Below are 14,723 nucleotides of genomic sequence, written 5' to 3' on the forward strand. Positions count from 1 at the left end.
ACCAATAAAAAGCCTTTATTATTATAAGCCATTCTCCAGACCCAACCACAATAAATTAATTTTGGCAAAATAGGATTCAATGTTAATAAATGGTAAATTTTCGCAGCGCACAGAAAACCTGTTTATGACTTCTAAATATAGTTTTTAACATTATTAGAGCCCTGCAGACATGAAACAACACCCCTATAGTCATTATATTCATTGTTTACACCGCACAGCTCTTATGATGCAGGGACTCGAGACGGCCGCTAGCGAGCGAGCTCATCAGTTAGCCTCAAATTTATTCCTTCGGAAGCCAAAAAACTACCACTTCCACACAAAATGGGAGTAGAACCTTTTTTCACTTTACCATGTTGGACAGGCTATGGCTGACTTCATGCAGTGTTAAGGTCACGTAATGTAAGGTAATGTCTCAACGATTTGTTTCATTACTGCCACCTAGTGACCAGAATACTACATATCGCTTGTATTTCAATTTGTTTTGACTAATAACAGACCATAGTCTGCCACGAAACAGCGAGCATTTATCAATCAATTTCTGAGAAAATACGATATTGCGAGGGCCGACTAACCTGTCAAATCTGAATAATCTGTATACCTTCAATACCACGCACGTTTCACTGCTTCACTTGCTTCACTGGATTGAGGGGTCAATGAACGTGTTCCTGAGAATCTCCTGGCCTGAGCCAGAACACTGAAGATGCGTCAAGAGTGGGTCTTCCAGCATGACAGTGACCAAAATCGTACAACCAAGGCAACAAACAAATGGCTCATCAAGATCCTGGTGTGGCACTGCCAGTCTCCGGACCTTAATGCCATAAAAAATCTGTGTAGGGAGCTGGAAATCGGAATTGCCAAGCGACACATGGGGCAGGTCTACAAACCACGTTCCTCGTGCATTTAAAGGGATAGTTCGGATATTTTGACATGAAGTTGTATGACATCCCCATCAGCAGTGTAGTACATCAAGAGCGACGTACCCCCCACGTGGTCCCCTAAGTCCAGTTCTGGTCAGATTTCGGTGATCAACACAGTTACACAAGTAAGGAGTTTGGCTTCTTAAAACAAGATGCCTTCAAAAGAGCATCACATGAAGAATATAAATTCCTTGGGGTTATAATAGATGAAAAAATGAGTTGGAAATCTCATATTAAATATATACAACAAAAGGTGGCGAGAAATATCTCTATATTGAATAAAGCAAAATATGTTCTTGATCAAAAATCACTGCACACTCTGTACTGTTCCTTAGTATTACCATATCTAACGTATTGTGTGGAGATATGGGGAAATAATTACAAAAGCAATCTTCACTCACTCACTGTACTGCAAAAAAGATCTGTGAGGATAATTCATAATGCCAAGTATAGAGAACATACAAACCCTTTATTTTTAAAATCACAGACATTAAAATTCGCAGATTTAGTACACTTTCAAACCGCTAGAATAATGTATAAAGTTAATAATAACTCGTTACCCAAAAATCTAATCAAGTATTTCTCAATTAGAGAGGAGAAATATGATCTTAGAGGAAAATTAAACCTAAAACATTTATATGCGAGAACAACGCTGAAAACCCACAGCATTTCCGTGTGTGGAATTAAATTATGGAACGGATTGAGTAAAGAACTCAAACAATGTACAGAGATGAGCAAATTCAAAAAACAATACAAGCAGTTGATGTTTGCTAAATACAAGGCAGAAGAGTCCTGATTGTTCTGTCAGGTTTGTTATTTTATTTTATTTTATTTTATTTTATTTTTTTTCTATTTTATTTTATTTTATTTTATTTTTTATTTATTTAATTAAATTTTATTTTTTATTTATTTTTATTTATTTATTTATTTATTTATTTATTTATTTTTATAATTTTCTTTGTTGTGCTTAAAAAAAAAAAAAAAAAAAAAAAAAGGTCATTATTATTATTATTATTATTAATGTTCTTTCTTTTTTTGGGGGGAGGGCTATCTCACCGTTATCTATTATGTGTTATCCTGACTATCACTGAAAACATGACATGGAATCCAGGAAGTGAACTACATGTACTGTACTAGATGTAGAATGGATGGGGGGTAGGATTAAATAAGCTTTGCTTCTTCCTACTCCTTTTGGACATGTGGAACTGTCAAAGAATGATTCACGAGATGTATTCCATTGTAACCTTCATGTTCAAATAAACTAAACCAAACCAAACCAAACATTTGCACATTTGCATCACAAAAATGCCTCCTCAAAAAAAATCAGACCTCACAAATTGCTCAGCGTTGTATTTGTCTCCAGTCGTATCCCTGCGCACTGTCGCCTGTCCATTCTTTTGCATGTGACGAAGATGCTCTCATGTTCTTCAGCGACGGAGCGCCGCGGCCATCTTGTTTACATGTGTGTTCCACAGCAGAAGAACTTGTGTAACCCCAGCGACTACCTGGAACTACGCTCTTCATCACCAAAATCCGCCCAGAACTGGACTTAGGGGGACCGGGGGGGGGGGGGGGGCACAAGCACTTGGCGACGGAGGCAAGGAATAACTCCTCCACGGAACAGAACCCAGGCTGTGTGGGGCGGCCGGTTGGGTTGAGACAGAGAAACAGAGAAGAGAACAGATGGTAGAGAGAAAAAATGGAGGGGTTAGTGAGGTACACTTTTGAGTCTCCATGAGCCTCAGCTTGCTCTAGACTGTTTTTTCTGACATCCACAGCTCCACCCGGGACTGCTCACAGCACATGTCCGCTTACAATGCCCCTACTTTGGCCACGGCGGTTGGCTATCGTACTTGCTTCGTTCATTGTAGTCTTAAACCTTCATCTTTTGGAGAAGAAAACTCACTTACAGTATCACTCGGACACTGTGAACAGCCAGCGGCAACACATTTTGGCATTTTGATGAAAATTTCCCCAAACAAAGTCGACGAGCAAACTCTACAAGCGTTTGTTTACTCTGCTTAAGATGAGAGCTGCTCCATCACTTGGGAAACGCTCCGTTTGTGACGACTTCAGACCATCATGGCGGCCACCATGTACAATAATGTAATTCGTGTTTAAAAAAAACAACAACGTAGAACAGAATTGCAAACAATACAGAACATACTTAAGCAAAGTTGAAAAATCATGTCCGTGACCCTTTAATGTAGGAGTTAAGAATGTTTTCAAATGTCATTAAAATGTCAATCAGGTGAGATAATACCTGAAATATGAACCGGACTCCTTATAATGTCCGACATTTATGCTTTTATTTCCCTTCAGTGAACTTGTGACCATCATAGCAACACTCAAGTGTGCTTGTGTGTCCTTGCAGGCAGTCTACATGTTCTATGCTCTGGCCTTAGTCTGTGATGACTACTTCGTTCCCTCGCTAGACAAGATATGTGAGGTAATTCCCTGTAATCTCAATGATGTGTTGTCAGTGTTCATCATTCTGTGTGATTGTCTCTCGTTAGCGTCTTCATCTTAGTGAGGATGTTGCTGGAGCGACCTTTATGGCGGCAGGCAGCTCAGCTCCTGAACTCTTCACCTCGGTCATAGGTGAGCCCCTCACCAACATAATACATCATATCGAAAGCATCCGACTCATAATCACTCATAAAATACATGAGAGCACAGAAATACGGGTTTCAACATGATTAGAGCCCTCTGGGCATGAACTAACAGCCCTATAGTCACCTTTACACTCCTATTACCCAATATAGTAGACATAATAAGAGAAAATAAGACATATCGCAATTTCAGTGTCTTTTCTGAATGGCTTATATTTGTATTTTAGTTCATTTAGCCATTTTATGCTTGAAAATGCCTCGTTTAGGCAAACAATACGTAACATTTGATGCGATATGCATATGTTTTGACTAATAATAGGCCGCGTTCAACCATGAAACGGCAGGTTTTTTAATCCATGTATTTTTGAAATGCTCAGTGTGTGCTTGGTATTGTTGAGTTTCTACTTGCACTACGGCCTCGACCACATCCAACTGTGTTTTCACTGTTTATGTCAGGGGTGTCCAACGTGCGGCCCGCAGGTTGTTAGATAAGTAACATTATAATAAGATGAATTCATGACTCGTGATATGTATTAGATGGTGCACTGATTTGCTTTGTCAACTTCTACCCCTTTATTTATTTACTTAATTTTTGTTTATTTTTATTTATTTTATTTATTTTTATTAGTAGTAGTTATTTTTATTATTGAATAAGTTAATCACAAACTTGGTTAATTTTTACTATCACGCTTTTTATCCTTTTATAATTTGAAAAAATGAGGAAACTGGTATGCGTTAAATACCGAAAGTGGACAATTGATCAGGAATTGCAGAGACACGGAGAAGGGGTCGAGGGGTCGGATTTAATGAGGTCTGTTTCTTCCCACTACTTTTCTGAAATGCAGAGTTGGGCAAGTTTTGTTTTTTAAAACTTTTTTCACTTTTCCTCCCCGACCAATTGCAACAGGGGGAGGAGGCTGCTGAATCTGAGCCTTGAATGGAGATTTACCTTTGCACAACCTGAAGATTAGCAGTTAGTATTTTTTATAAAGAAAATTGCTAAAATGCCCCCGTGATCCTTTTTCGTTTTAAAAGCTACATCAAAACCGTCTTTCATGTACATTTTGTCCAAACAGACGCCTGACAAAGCAACCCCAGCTGACTTGTTCCTGTAGTGAGATATTATATGTACTGTACAATCATGTGTGCATGTCTGTTTTTGTTATTTTATTTGACCGTTTTTATGGCTTAAAACCGCATGAAACATGTTGTCTTTTTGCCTCTCGCGCAAAAAAACGCGGATAAATACGTCTTTGGGAGCGAGCGTTTGGGTTTAAAATCACGTATAAATACGTCTTTGGTATTGAATGACTTAAATGAGGTTTCATTTCAGGATCTACTTTCACATAATTCATTTCTGACAAGACAAAAAGCTTCATTTTCCCCGTGCATGCACAAACAATGAAGCCGTAGTTTTCCAAAAAAACGACTAAAACCTACGTTTGCGTGTGGATGAAAGGCCAAAACGTTAAACCCTTACTTTTTATAGTTCTGCAACTATAAACAACACCAATAAATGATGAATACCAGCTGACCACTCTTCAAAAGCCACGGCTCACACAGACAGTCTGTTATTTGATGAATAGCATAACTTCGATAAATAAGCATTGCTTGTATGTCTGATTTGCAGGAGTATTCATCACTAAAGGGGATGTCGGGGTTGGCACCATTGTCGGCTCGGCTGTCTTCAATATCCTCTGTATTATTGGAGCATGTGGGATATTTGCTGTGCAGGTGAAGTACAATATTATTCCAAATCACGCTTAACTGGTTGCTTTTTATTTCAAGGTCTAATCTAGATTGACACACATGCTGTTTCACGGAGTAAAGTACAGTAGACCTTGGAGCTGGGGTGAGGTCTTGCCCCAGGTGGAGGAGTTCAGGTATCTCAGGGTCTTGTCCACGAGTGAAGTGGACAGGCGGATCGGTGCAGCGTCTGCAGGAATGCAGTCACAGCACCGGACCGTCATGGTGAAGAGAGAGCTGACCTCTTGGTGGATCTACGTCCCTATCATCACCTGTGGGTCATGACTGAAAGAACAAGATTGCGGATACAAGCAGCCGAAATGCATTTCCTCTGAAGGGTGGCTGAGAGATACGGTGAGGAGCTCAGAGTAAAGCCGTTGTTCTTTCACGTTGAGAGGAGCCAGTTGAGGTGCGGCTGCTTCCTGGACGCCCGCCTGGTGATGTGTTCTGGGCATGTCCAGCTGGTAGAAGGCCCCAGGCCAGACCTAAGACACGCGGTTATGTCTCACAGCTGGCCTGAGAACACCTCCGTGTCCTCCCGGTGGAGCTGGAAGAGGTGGCCGGAGACCGGGAAGTCTGGGTTAAGCGGAAGAAAACGGATGGATGGAAGTAGAGTGGATCGCGGCTCTTCACAGGTGTTCCATTCTGAGGCCACCCGCGATTGGCCAAAACATTTGACAAGCCAATAGAAAATGTCTATTTTTAACACAGATCAAGTCTGGGCTGTGCCGCTGCATCCAGGCGCTACTGCACATAACTGCAGTGAATTAGCTTGACATTTACATCCTTAAGCACCAGTCACAACCCACCGTGCATGTTTGTAGCCCTGTAAGCTTTTTGGGGAGGCCACGGCTGCCATGTTTTTCTGAAAACGTGAGGATGGAGTGGCAAGAGCAGGGAGGGCGTACGTCAACGCACATCACTCGTCTACGTTCGTGGCCCGCACGCCACGTCTGGCGGTTGCATGCATCATACGTTGCGCACGTCTGAGTGAGTTGTACGTGCTTGCAACGTACGATCTCCGTGCCATTGCCACGTTATCGTACGCAGGCCGTACTTACACGTGCTGCTCACATACGGTGTCCTTACTGTAACTGCATGCAAGCGCGATGGACTTGAGTTCTTCCGCCCAATAGCAATTTATAGCAAACAAGCATTCAAGTGAAATAGGCTGTTCATCAGCTGATCAAAAGTTGAAGATATTGGCAAAAAGGTGGATCCAATGTCGTTTTCTGTCAGGTATTCATGGCAAAGGCAACAACGCTTTCCTCTCTTTCAACGCCGTGGGATTGTTGAGCTGTATAACAAGGCCTCTTGCAGCGCGCCATTGCTGCTGAGGTTGGACGCAGTAAGACAGTCGTTTTAACCACCAATAACATCAGACGGCATCTGCGAGAGAAGGTTTTTAAGAAGAAAAAAGGTCTTCAATTGTCCATTTGGAATTTGCAGGAGAACACCAAACATGGGACATTGAAAGGTGGAAGAAAGTTTTATTCTCCCTTGACGGTCCTGGTGGCTTCCAACGTTACTGACAAGGAGATCCCACCTGAGATGTTTTCCACACAGCACAGTGGAGGGGGCGCCATCATGATCCTTCAATGGAACAATGGAGCTTCAGGTTGTGCAGGGGCGTCAAACGGCAGATGGCTATGCGGAGATGTTGCAGAGGGCATCCATCATGACTGAAGGCCCTCGTCTGTGTCTTCACTGTGTCCTCGTCTTCACAAAGGACCTCTTCAGAGGAATAATCGCACTCTTTGGGACCATCCTGAGTGTTCCCCTGATCTAAATCCAAATGAGAACATTTAGGGATGGATGGCAAGGGACGATTACAAAAATGGCCATCAGTTCCAGACAGTGGATGCCTTCTGTGAAGCCATCTTCACCACCTGCAGCAACGTTCCCACTAGCCTCGTGGAAACACTGGCATCAAGCATGCTAAACCCATTTTTCAGCTGATGAACAAGAATGGTGCAGCTATTCATTACTTACTGCTTTTTATCTACATTTTATTTCTATTTTAGGGGGGGTTCAGGGATTGTTTTGAGCTATGGTCTGATCAGCTGAGCCTTTTTCGCTTTAATGCCTGTTTGCAGTAAATTGCTTACTCTAAATGTTTTTTGTCTCGCTCCCATTTCTTCTTTTTGCATTTTGAATCTACTTAGAAACTCCTTAAGGTCCAACAGTGCAAAATGGAAATGCTTGCAATTTTTCAAGTGGTCTTAACATTTTGATCAGGAGTTTATGAAGCTCCAAGCTGGGTTAACCTCGAGTGCCCCCCCGCATCAAACCCTCTTCTCATTTCCACAGATTCATTGAGTTGTGATTTAAAAACCCGAACAATCAAACGTCTACAATGTTCTTGTCAATTTGAGACAAATAATTAAAAAATAACACACTGAAACACAAGAGTGAAGTCAATATATAATATATAAAATAGACAATCTTTGTTGTTATGACTTGTGATTGATTGATTGATTTGACTCTTTTTTCACAGATTTTTAATTGCCTCAAAAATGAGGCTTCGTGATAGCAATTTTTTTTTACTGGGATTGAGATCATTATCTAAATACTTTGACTTTTATCTCGCTAACTGCTTATTCCAGGCAATTTTAGATAAAAAGAAGATTTACAGGAGAATAGCAAGGTTATTTTTCACATTCTAGAAGTCAGGAAAAGCCTTCAACTCTGACCGTGATGTTTAATTGAGCTCTGTCACATCAAGGACAAATGGTTTTTATAGCTCACGTAACTTGGACTATTTTTTGTTGTAATTACAGTTGCTTCACAAGGATGGAAGCTGTTCTCTCTCCATTTTCCAGAAAATCCCGCCTGTCCCCCGCTGCCGCTTTAATCCCACAAGCAAAGAAGAAACATACTTGAAAGAATGTTTTTTTCCCATTTAGATTGCATATTATGCAAGAGCCAGTTGATCTTGTTAGCAGTGCACACAAGTCAGCGCCTTCGAAAGTGTGCTATTCGATATTCTAGTATCATCATATTCAAATACTGCCCTAATACTACATTGTTTTCATTTACAAAGTAATCAAATATTCATATTTCACAACATGTGTTTACAGTGGAACCCGTTTAAGTCGGTCCTGTTTATGTCCATTAACTCATCAAGTCCTGGGGCCTCATCTATAAAGCTCGTCAAACAGCCATCCATCCATTTTACTCCGCTTATCCGGCCCGGGTCGCGGGGGCAGCAGTCTCAGTAGGGATGGCCAGACTTCCCCTGCAGCGTGTCCTAGGTCTGCCGCGGGGCACCTCACCAGGGAGGCATCCGGACTGGATGCCCGAATCACCTCAACTGGCTCCTCTCCATGTGAAGGAGCAGTGGCTCTACTCTGAGCCCCTCACCCTATCTCTTAGGGTGAGTCCAGGCACCCTACGGAGGAAACGCATTTCAGCCGCTTGTGTCGGTGATCTCGTTCATTCGGTCATGACCCAAAGCTCATGACCACAGGTGAGGGTGGGAACATAGCTAGGAGGGCTAAATTGAGAGCTTTGCCTTCCGGCTCAGCTCTCTCTTCACCACGACGGTCCGGTACAGCGACCGCATGACTGCAGACGCTGCGCCGATCCGTCTGTCGACCTCACGCTCCAACCTTCCATCAAAATGGGGCCGAAAATGTGCGTACGCCGCAAAGTATGTCACCTATAAAACACAAACTGGCGTAAGAATGTGCGCACCGGCTGATTTTGTGCGAAAATAAGGTATTATAAAAAAAACCCAAGACATTCTATGTAAACATGCACGACTCCGAAAGAATCGAATCATCAAATAGTCGAATATTCCAAGATTAGTATCAACAACCGCTTATGGTGGCGTCGACATAAACAGGTTCCACTGCACCTGGCTGACGAATTCAAATTGTGTTCCACGTGACAAGAAAATATCACAGACATTCAATGTTAATCCATTTTTTCCCAAATATGGTATTGACTGGAATGACTTCTTTCTGTGTTTTTAACCAGACGATCCATCTGTCCTGCTGGCCTCTGCTCAGAGACTCCGTCTACTACACCCTCTCCATCTCCGCCCTTATTGTGGTAATCCATGACTACTTTCAATCGTTCATATTAGACAAGTTGCAATTTTTACATGCACTGTAAAACTGAATTATTGCACAAATTGAGGCCATCTTTTTTAAAATGCATGTGAACACCTTAAATTAAAGTGCTGATGTCATCAAATCAAGTTTGAAAAAAACAAAAACAAAATGAAAGTACTTACTTAAAGGAAAACTGCACTTTTTTAATGTATTTTGCCCATCATCCAAAATCCTTATGTGAGACATGAACACACGTCTTCCTCTTTTCTGGGCATTCTAAAGGGAAAAAACAGATAAAAATAGACAGCTCATTACTGCACGTAGTGGGACACAGCTATGCCGCCTACGAGGACAGCTGCTAAAACACCTCCAAAAACCTCCAACAAGGTTTTATGGTTTTATATCCATGCTGTGACCACGTAGGAACACGTACATTCATGATGTGATACTTACAGTTTTTGGATTTAATGGTTTTATTGATTAATTGTGTGCATGTAAACGTAGTCAGAGACCAAGAGCCATTTCTAATACTATTTTGACGACCCACACCATGTAGATAAATAACAAAAATATTACAAACATTCATTCATCCCTGGAGGGACGACTCTGCCTGAAACGGACGTTAAACCGAATCAATTTTTCCCATAAGTAATAAACAAAACACGTTTTCATAGTTTTACAACCACAGCTTTATATTCAGAAACAATTTGAAATGCATATCAATGATGAATGAAAGGGAAAAATGAACATTTAAGGTTACTTTTACTTTCCTCGAAGTGATTCTTGACGTGAGCGAAACCAGGAATGTGGTGGTGGTTGATCTCGCTGCCACATCGTGTCTTTGGGAACAGTCACATCTCCAATGAAAGTAAAAGAAACCCTAAATTAATTTACTCCTTTCATTCCTCATTTATATGCATTTAGAATTGTTTCATGTACGTGAAACTATAAAAATGATGGCCGACGTAACGTCCGGTCACGGTTGCCATTATGTAAGCTAGCTAACAGGATGCTAATAAAATGTTGGGAATAAAATAATAAATTATGAACACAGTTGTACTCACGCAGTGTATTAACAATACGATATTGTACGCTGACCGAAGCAAAATTGTGGCGTAAATTTTTTACGTTAACCGAAAACATGCTAACCGGGGCGAACGCTAACTGAGGTTCCACTGTACATTGTATGTATGCTGTACTGTATACTGTATATGTTCAAATTAAAAGCCAAAAATATTTCTCTCCTTTCTTCCTCATTTTAGTTCATCTATGATGAAAAAGTAGTTTGGTAAGTCTCGTTTATGTTACGGATTATTCATATTCACTGCATGTTTTCATTTACAGGTCTAGAAAATGTGATGCGTAAATTAATTTGATCTCTTTTGTCTTTTTCTCAGGTGGGAAGCGCTCACGTTAATTCTGATGTACTTCGTCTATATTTTGATCATGAAGTAAGTTCAATAACACGTGGCATGTAGACTCAAACAGACCTACAACAAACACCAAAGACTTTTACAGGCGGTTCTCGGGTTGCCATGATTCATGGTTACAATCACTCCCACTAAAACTGTACAAAAAGGAGAACAGTGCACAAGAATATGTCGCTGCACTAAGGAAGGATAGCGTCATGTTTGTTGTTTTTAGTTCCATTTTTTCCCTTCATTATGTCTCCCAAGCATGAGGCAGGCTTTTCTGATTGAAGAAACGGAAAGTGAAAGTGAAATGGAAGACATGGTATGAATACAAATGTTCAGAAAGTTGGAAAATGGACATTGGCCGCATGTCCATGTCGCTCAAACGGCCCACATGAAGACTAAAGAGAGCATCTTGGAACATGTGAAAGCATGTGCTGCTATGAAATGGAGAGTGATAACTAAAGCGTAGCAGTCTCATGATTGCGTCTCTCCCTCCCTTGCAACACCCCTTCCAGTGTACAAGACAACCCCAAGAAAGAAAGTATGGAATTGCTGCTGTTTCATATTATTCTTATATTTAAAGTGGTTATGATTGTATTTTACTAAACCTCAACCTACACCGCCGTCATTAAGAACACAACTCGGACGTAGACCGAGGACCTCCCGTATTCAACAAATTTTGCTGGTCGATGATTGTGCTACAAAATATCAACGATGTGCGATAATTTTGTCATTTTTTTTGACGCCATTTTTCATAGATCGTGGGGTGTAATGCACATTTGAACCACTAGATGGTACGCAAGTATAGTGTGAGCTTCAGTCAGTCGCTTGTCACAGCAGTTCTGACACCATTTTTAAATTATTTTTATGGCATAATGCCAGTACATTGTATGAAATACAATAAACTTTAATTACTCAAGAGATTTTAAATGCAAACCATTAAGCAAACATAATAAACAAAAAAAGACAAAGCGCTTTGCTCATATTTACTTTGCCGACCAAATGCCTCAGTAAGCGTTGGCTGTCGGGACGAAGGTTCTGCTGCACCTCCAATGGTATTTTTTCTTCCCAGTTGGTAAAACTGAAAAGGTGGTGGTGTTTCAGGTGAGCATATACAGTAAGTGGTCGTGGTCCCCTGCTTTCTCGTGACTCCTTTCGAACAAATGCGACATATCAGTGTTTATGCGCTCACCTTGTTCATTCTGTTCAAAACTGAAATATTCCCACACTGCTGATGTTGTTTGCCTGAGAAAATACCGCTTCTGTGCCTTGATTCATGTTAGCATATGCTGTCTCAAGGCTAATTTGGTCCTCCAGTGTCGCCGCCTGCATCGGCTCACTAGGAGCCCCGCTTCCACAAAGATGCTCAACACACACACACACACACACACGTACAGTTCATGTCAATTTATCGAGCGCTCATAGTTATCGACCTTTTTTATCGTTCCATAAATCGATATATCCATTATCGAGACAGGCCTAGTGTACGTTTACTTTTTTTTTTTTTTTTTTACATTTGTGATGCGGCTTTATTTTCTGCAGACTGAACTCCCATGTGGTTGGTTTCCTGGAGAGGAAGAAGAAATACTCATCCAGCGTGAGGAACGGAGCGGCGAATGGCGAGCTAGACGATGGCTCAGACGCTACAGCGGTTCTGTTGAAAAAAGGTATACGTTTGTGGTGTGAAAAAGGGTTTGCCCCATTCCTGATTGCTTTTTTTCATGTTTGTTTCACTTAAATGTTTCAGCTCATCAAACAAATGTAAATATTAGTCAATGACAACACAGCTGAACACAAAATGCAGTTTTTAAATGAATTGTTTTTATTATTAAGGGTGTGAAAAAGTGATTGCCCCCTAAACCTAATACCTGGTTGGGCCCCCTTTAGCAGCAACAACTGCAATCAAGCGTTTGTGATAACTTGTAATGAGTCTCTTACAGCGCTGTGGAGGAATTTTGGCCCACTCATCTTTGCAGAATTGTTGTCATTCAGCCACATTGGAGGGTTTTCCAGCATGAACACCTTTTTAAGGTCATGCCACAGCATCTCAATAGGATTCAGGTCAGGACTTTGACTAGGCCACTCCAAAGGCTTCATTTTGTTTTTCTTCAGCCATTCAGAGGTGGACTTGCTGGTGTGTTTTGGATCATTGTCCTGCTGCAGAACCCAAGTTGGTTTCAGCTTGAGGTCACCAACAAATGGCCGGACATTGTCCTTCAGCAGAATTCTTGGTTCCATTTATCACAGCAAGTCTTCCAGGTCCTGAAGCAGCCAAACAGCCCCAGACCATCACACTACCACCACCATATTTTACTGTTGGTATGGTCTTCCTTTTTTTAAAACACTGTGTTACTTTTACACCAGATGTAATGGGCCACACACCTTCCCAAAATTTCAACTTTTGTCTCATCAGACAAAAATATTTTCCCAAAGGTTTTGGGGATCATCAAGATGATTCTTGCCTTTGGCCTTTGGTTTTGGTCTTGGAACTCTGCAATGCAGGCTGTTTTTGTCCAGTGTCTTTCTTATGGTGGAGTCATGAACACTGACCTTAACTGAGGCAAGTGAGGCCTGCAGTTGTTTGGATGTTGTTGTGGGGTCTTTTGTGACTTCTTGGATGAGTCGTTGCTGTGCTCTTGGGGTCATTTTGGTTGGCCGGCCACTCCTGGGAAGGTTCACCACTGTTCCATGTTTTGGCCATTCGTGGATAATGGCTCTCACTGTGGTTGGCTGGAGTCCCAAAGCTTTAGAAATGATTTCCTAGCCGTTTCCAGACTAAGAGATCTCAATTAATATCAATTAAATAATGTTTTAATGGTGGGGGGAGTGGGGTACGGGGGATTGAGAGGGAGCAATCACTTTATCACACAGGGCCATGTAGGCTTGGATTTTTTTTCTCCTTTAATAATAAAACGTTTCATTTAAAAACTACATTTTGTGTTCAGTTGTGTTGTCATTGACTGATATTTACATTTGTCTGATGATCTGAAACATTTAAGTGTGGCAAACATGCACAAAAATCAGGAAGGGGGCAAACAACTTTTCACACCACTGTATAGTATAATACATTTAAGAATATATATTATATATATATTATATATAATGTTTCATTGTGTGGTTTATGTTTTTAAGTGTGCAGGAGTATGTTGTACATGACTCCCATCAGATGTCTGTGAAAGCTTTGGGAACCGCTGGTCTAGGGCAAAGAAACTAGTTTGATGCAGTCAGTATGTGCAATATTGTCCAAAAACCAAGGCAACATTTTTACAAACATTTTTGAGAAAAATGAATCACATCGACACTGGGGCATACAAAAACCGAGGTTTGACTGTATTGGAAACATTTAGAAGTGGTGACATGTGACTATCCAGGATCTGGCTTCCCATAAAGGCAGTATGTCAGGTAAGTGATTGGTTCGCAAAAGCTTATTTTAAAGTCATTTAACTCATTTAATCCCAGCCATTTTCCTAAAGACAACCCTCCACTACTGGCCATTTTTGATGATTTTGACTGATCTTTCAAGGCACACAGAATATTGTGTTCTATGTTTATAAAAACATGGAACCTGCCAAAAGAAACATTAGACTCCCGTCTTTCATCAGAAAAAAAAGTTTGTTTGTACCTTTTTCCATTCTTTAGTAATCAGCAGTAGAACTTAGGGAAGTTTCAGGAAAATATCAGTTCCCAACTACAAAACGGAGAAAAACAGCTTTTTGTGAAAAGATACGTTTCAAGCATAACTTTCACTTTGACACAAAAGTTTGCTTTTGTGTCAAATCAAATGTCCATACAACTATACCACAACATGAACAACACAAAAATGGCTTATTTTACTTCAAAATAACAATTTATTTACAAATACTGAACTCTGTGTGCACGCGTGTGCGTGTTTGTGCGTGCGTTAAAATTTCCCTAAGATGCGTAACCTTCTGCACGCGACACTCCTCCACGCTCTCTCACTTCCTCCTTGCTGTC

General features: G+C 40.9%; 1 protein-coding gene across 1 annotated transcript in view; it reads left to right on the forward strand.

Annotated features, from left to right (window-relative positions):
• LOC129192310 (sodium/potassium/calcium exchanger 3-like) overlaps positions 1-14,723 on the forward strand; it is a 95,601-nt gene that overhangs the window by 62,196 nt on the left and 18,682 nt on the right. Inside the window, exons 4-10 of the mRNA XM_054796199.1 lie at positions 3,292-3,366; positions 3,434-3,518; positions 5,160-5,263; positions 9,257-9,331; positions 10,596-10,621; positions 10,731-10,784; positions 12,291-12,415. Of these exons, the coding sequence (XP_054652174.1) occupies positions 3,292-3,366; positions 3,434-3,518; positions 5,160-5,263; positions 9,257-9,331; positions 10,596-10,621; positions 10,731-10,784; positions 12,291-12,415 (544 nt within the window). The remainder of the gene's footprint in view (positions 1-3,291; positions 3,367-3,433; positions 3,519-5,159; positions 5,264-9,256; positions 9,332-10,595; positions 10,622-10,730; positions 10,785-12,290; positions 12,416-14,723) is intronic.

Source organism: Dunckerocampus dactyliophorus, chromosome 13 (assembly GCF_027744805.1).
Source record: "Dunckerocampus dactyliophorus isolate RoL2022-P2 chromosome 13, RoL_Ddac_1.1, whole genome shotgun sequence".
Lineage (NCBI taxonomy): Eukaryota > Metazoa > Chordata > Actinopteri > Syngnathiformes > Syngnathidae > Dunckerocampus > Dunckerocampus dactyliophorus.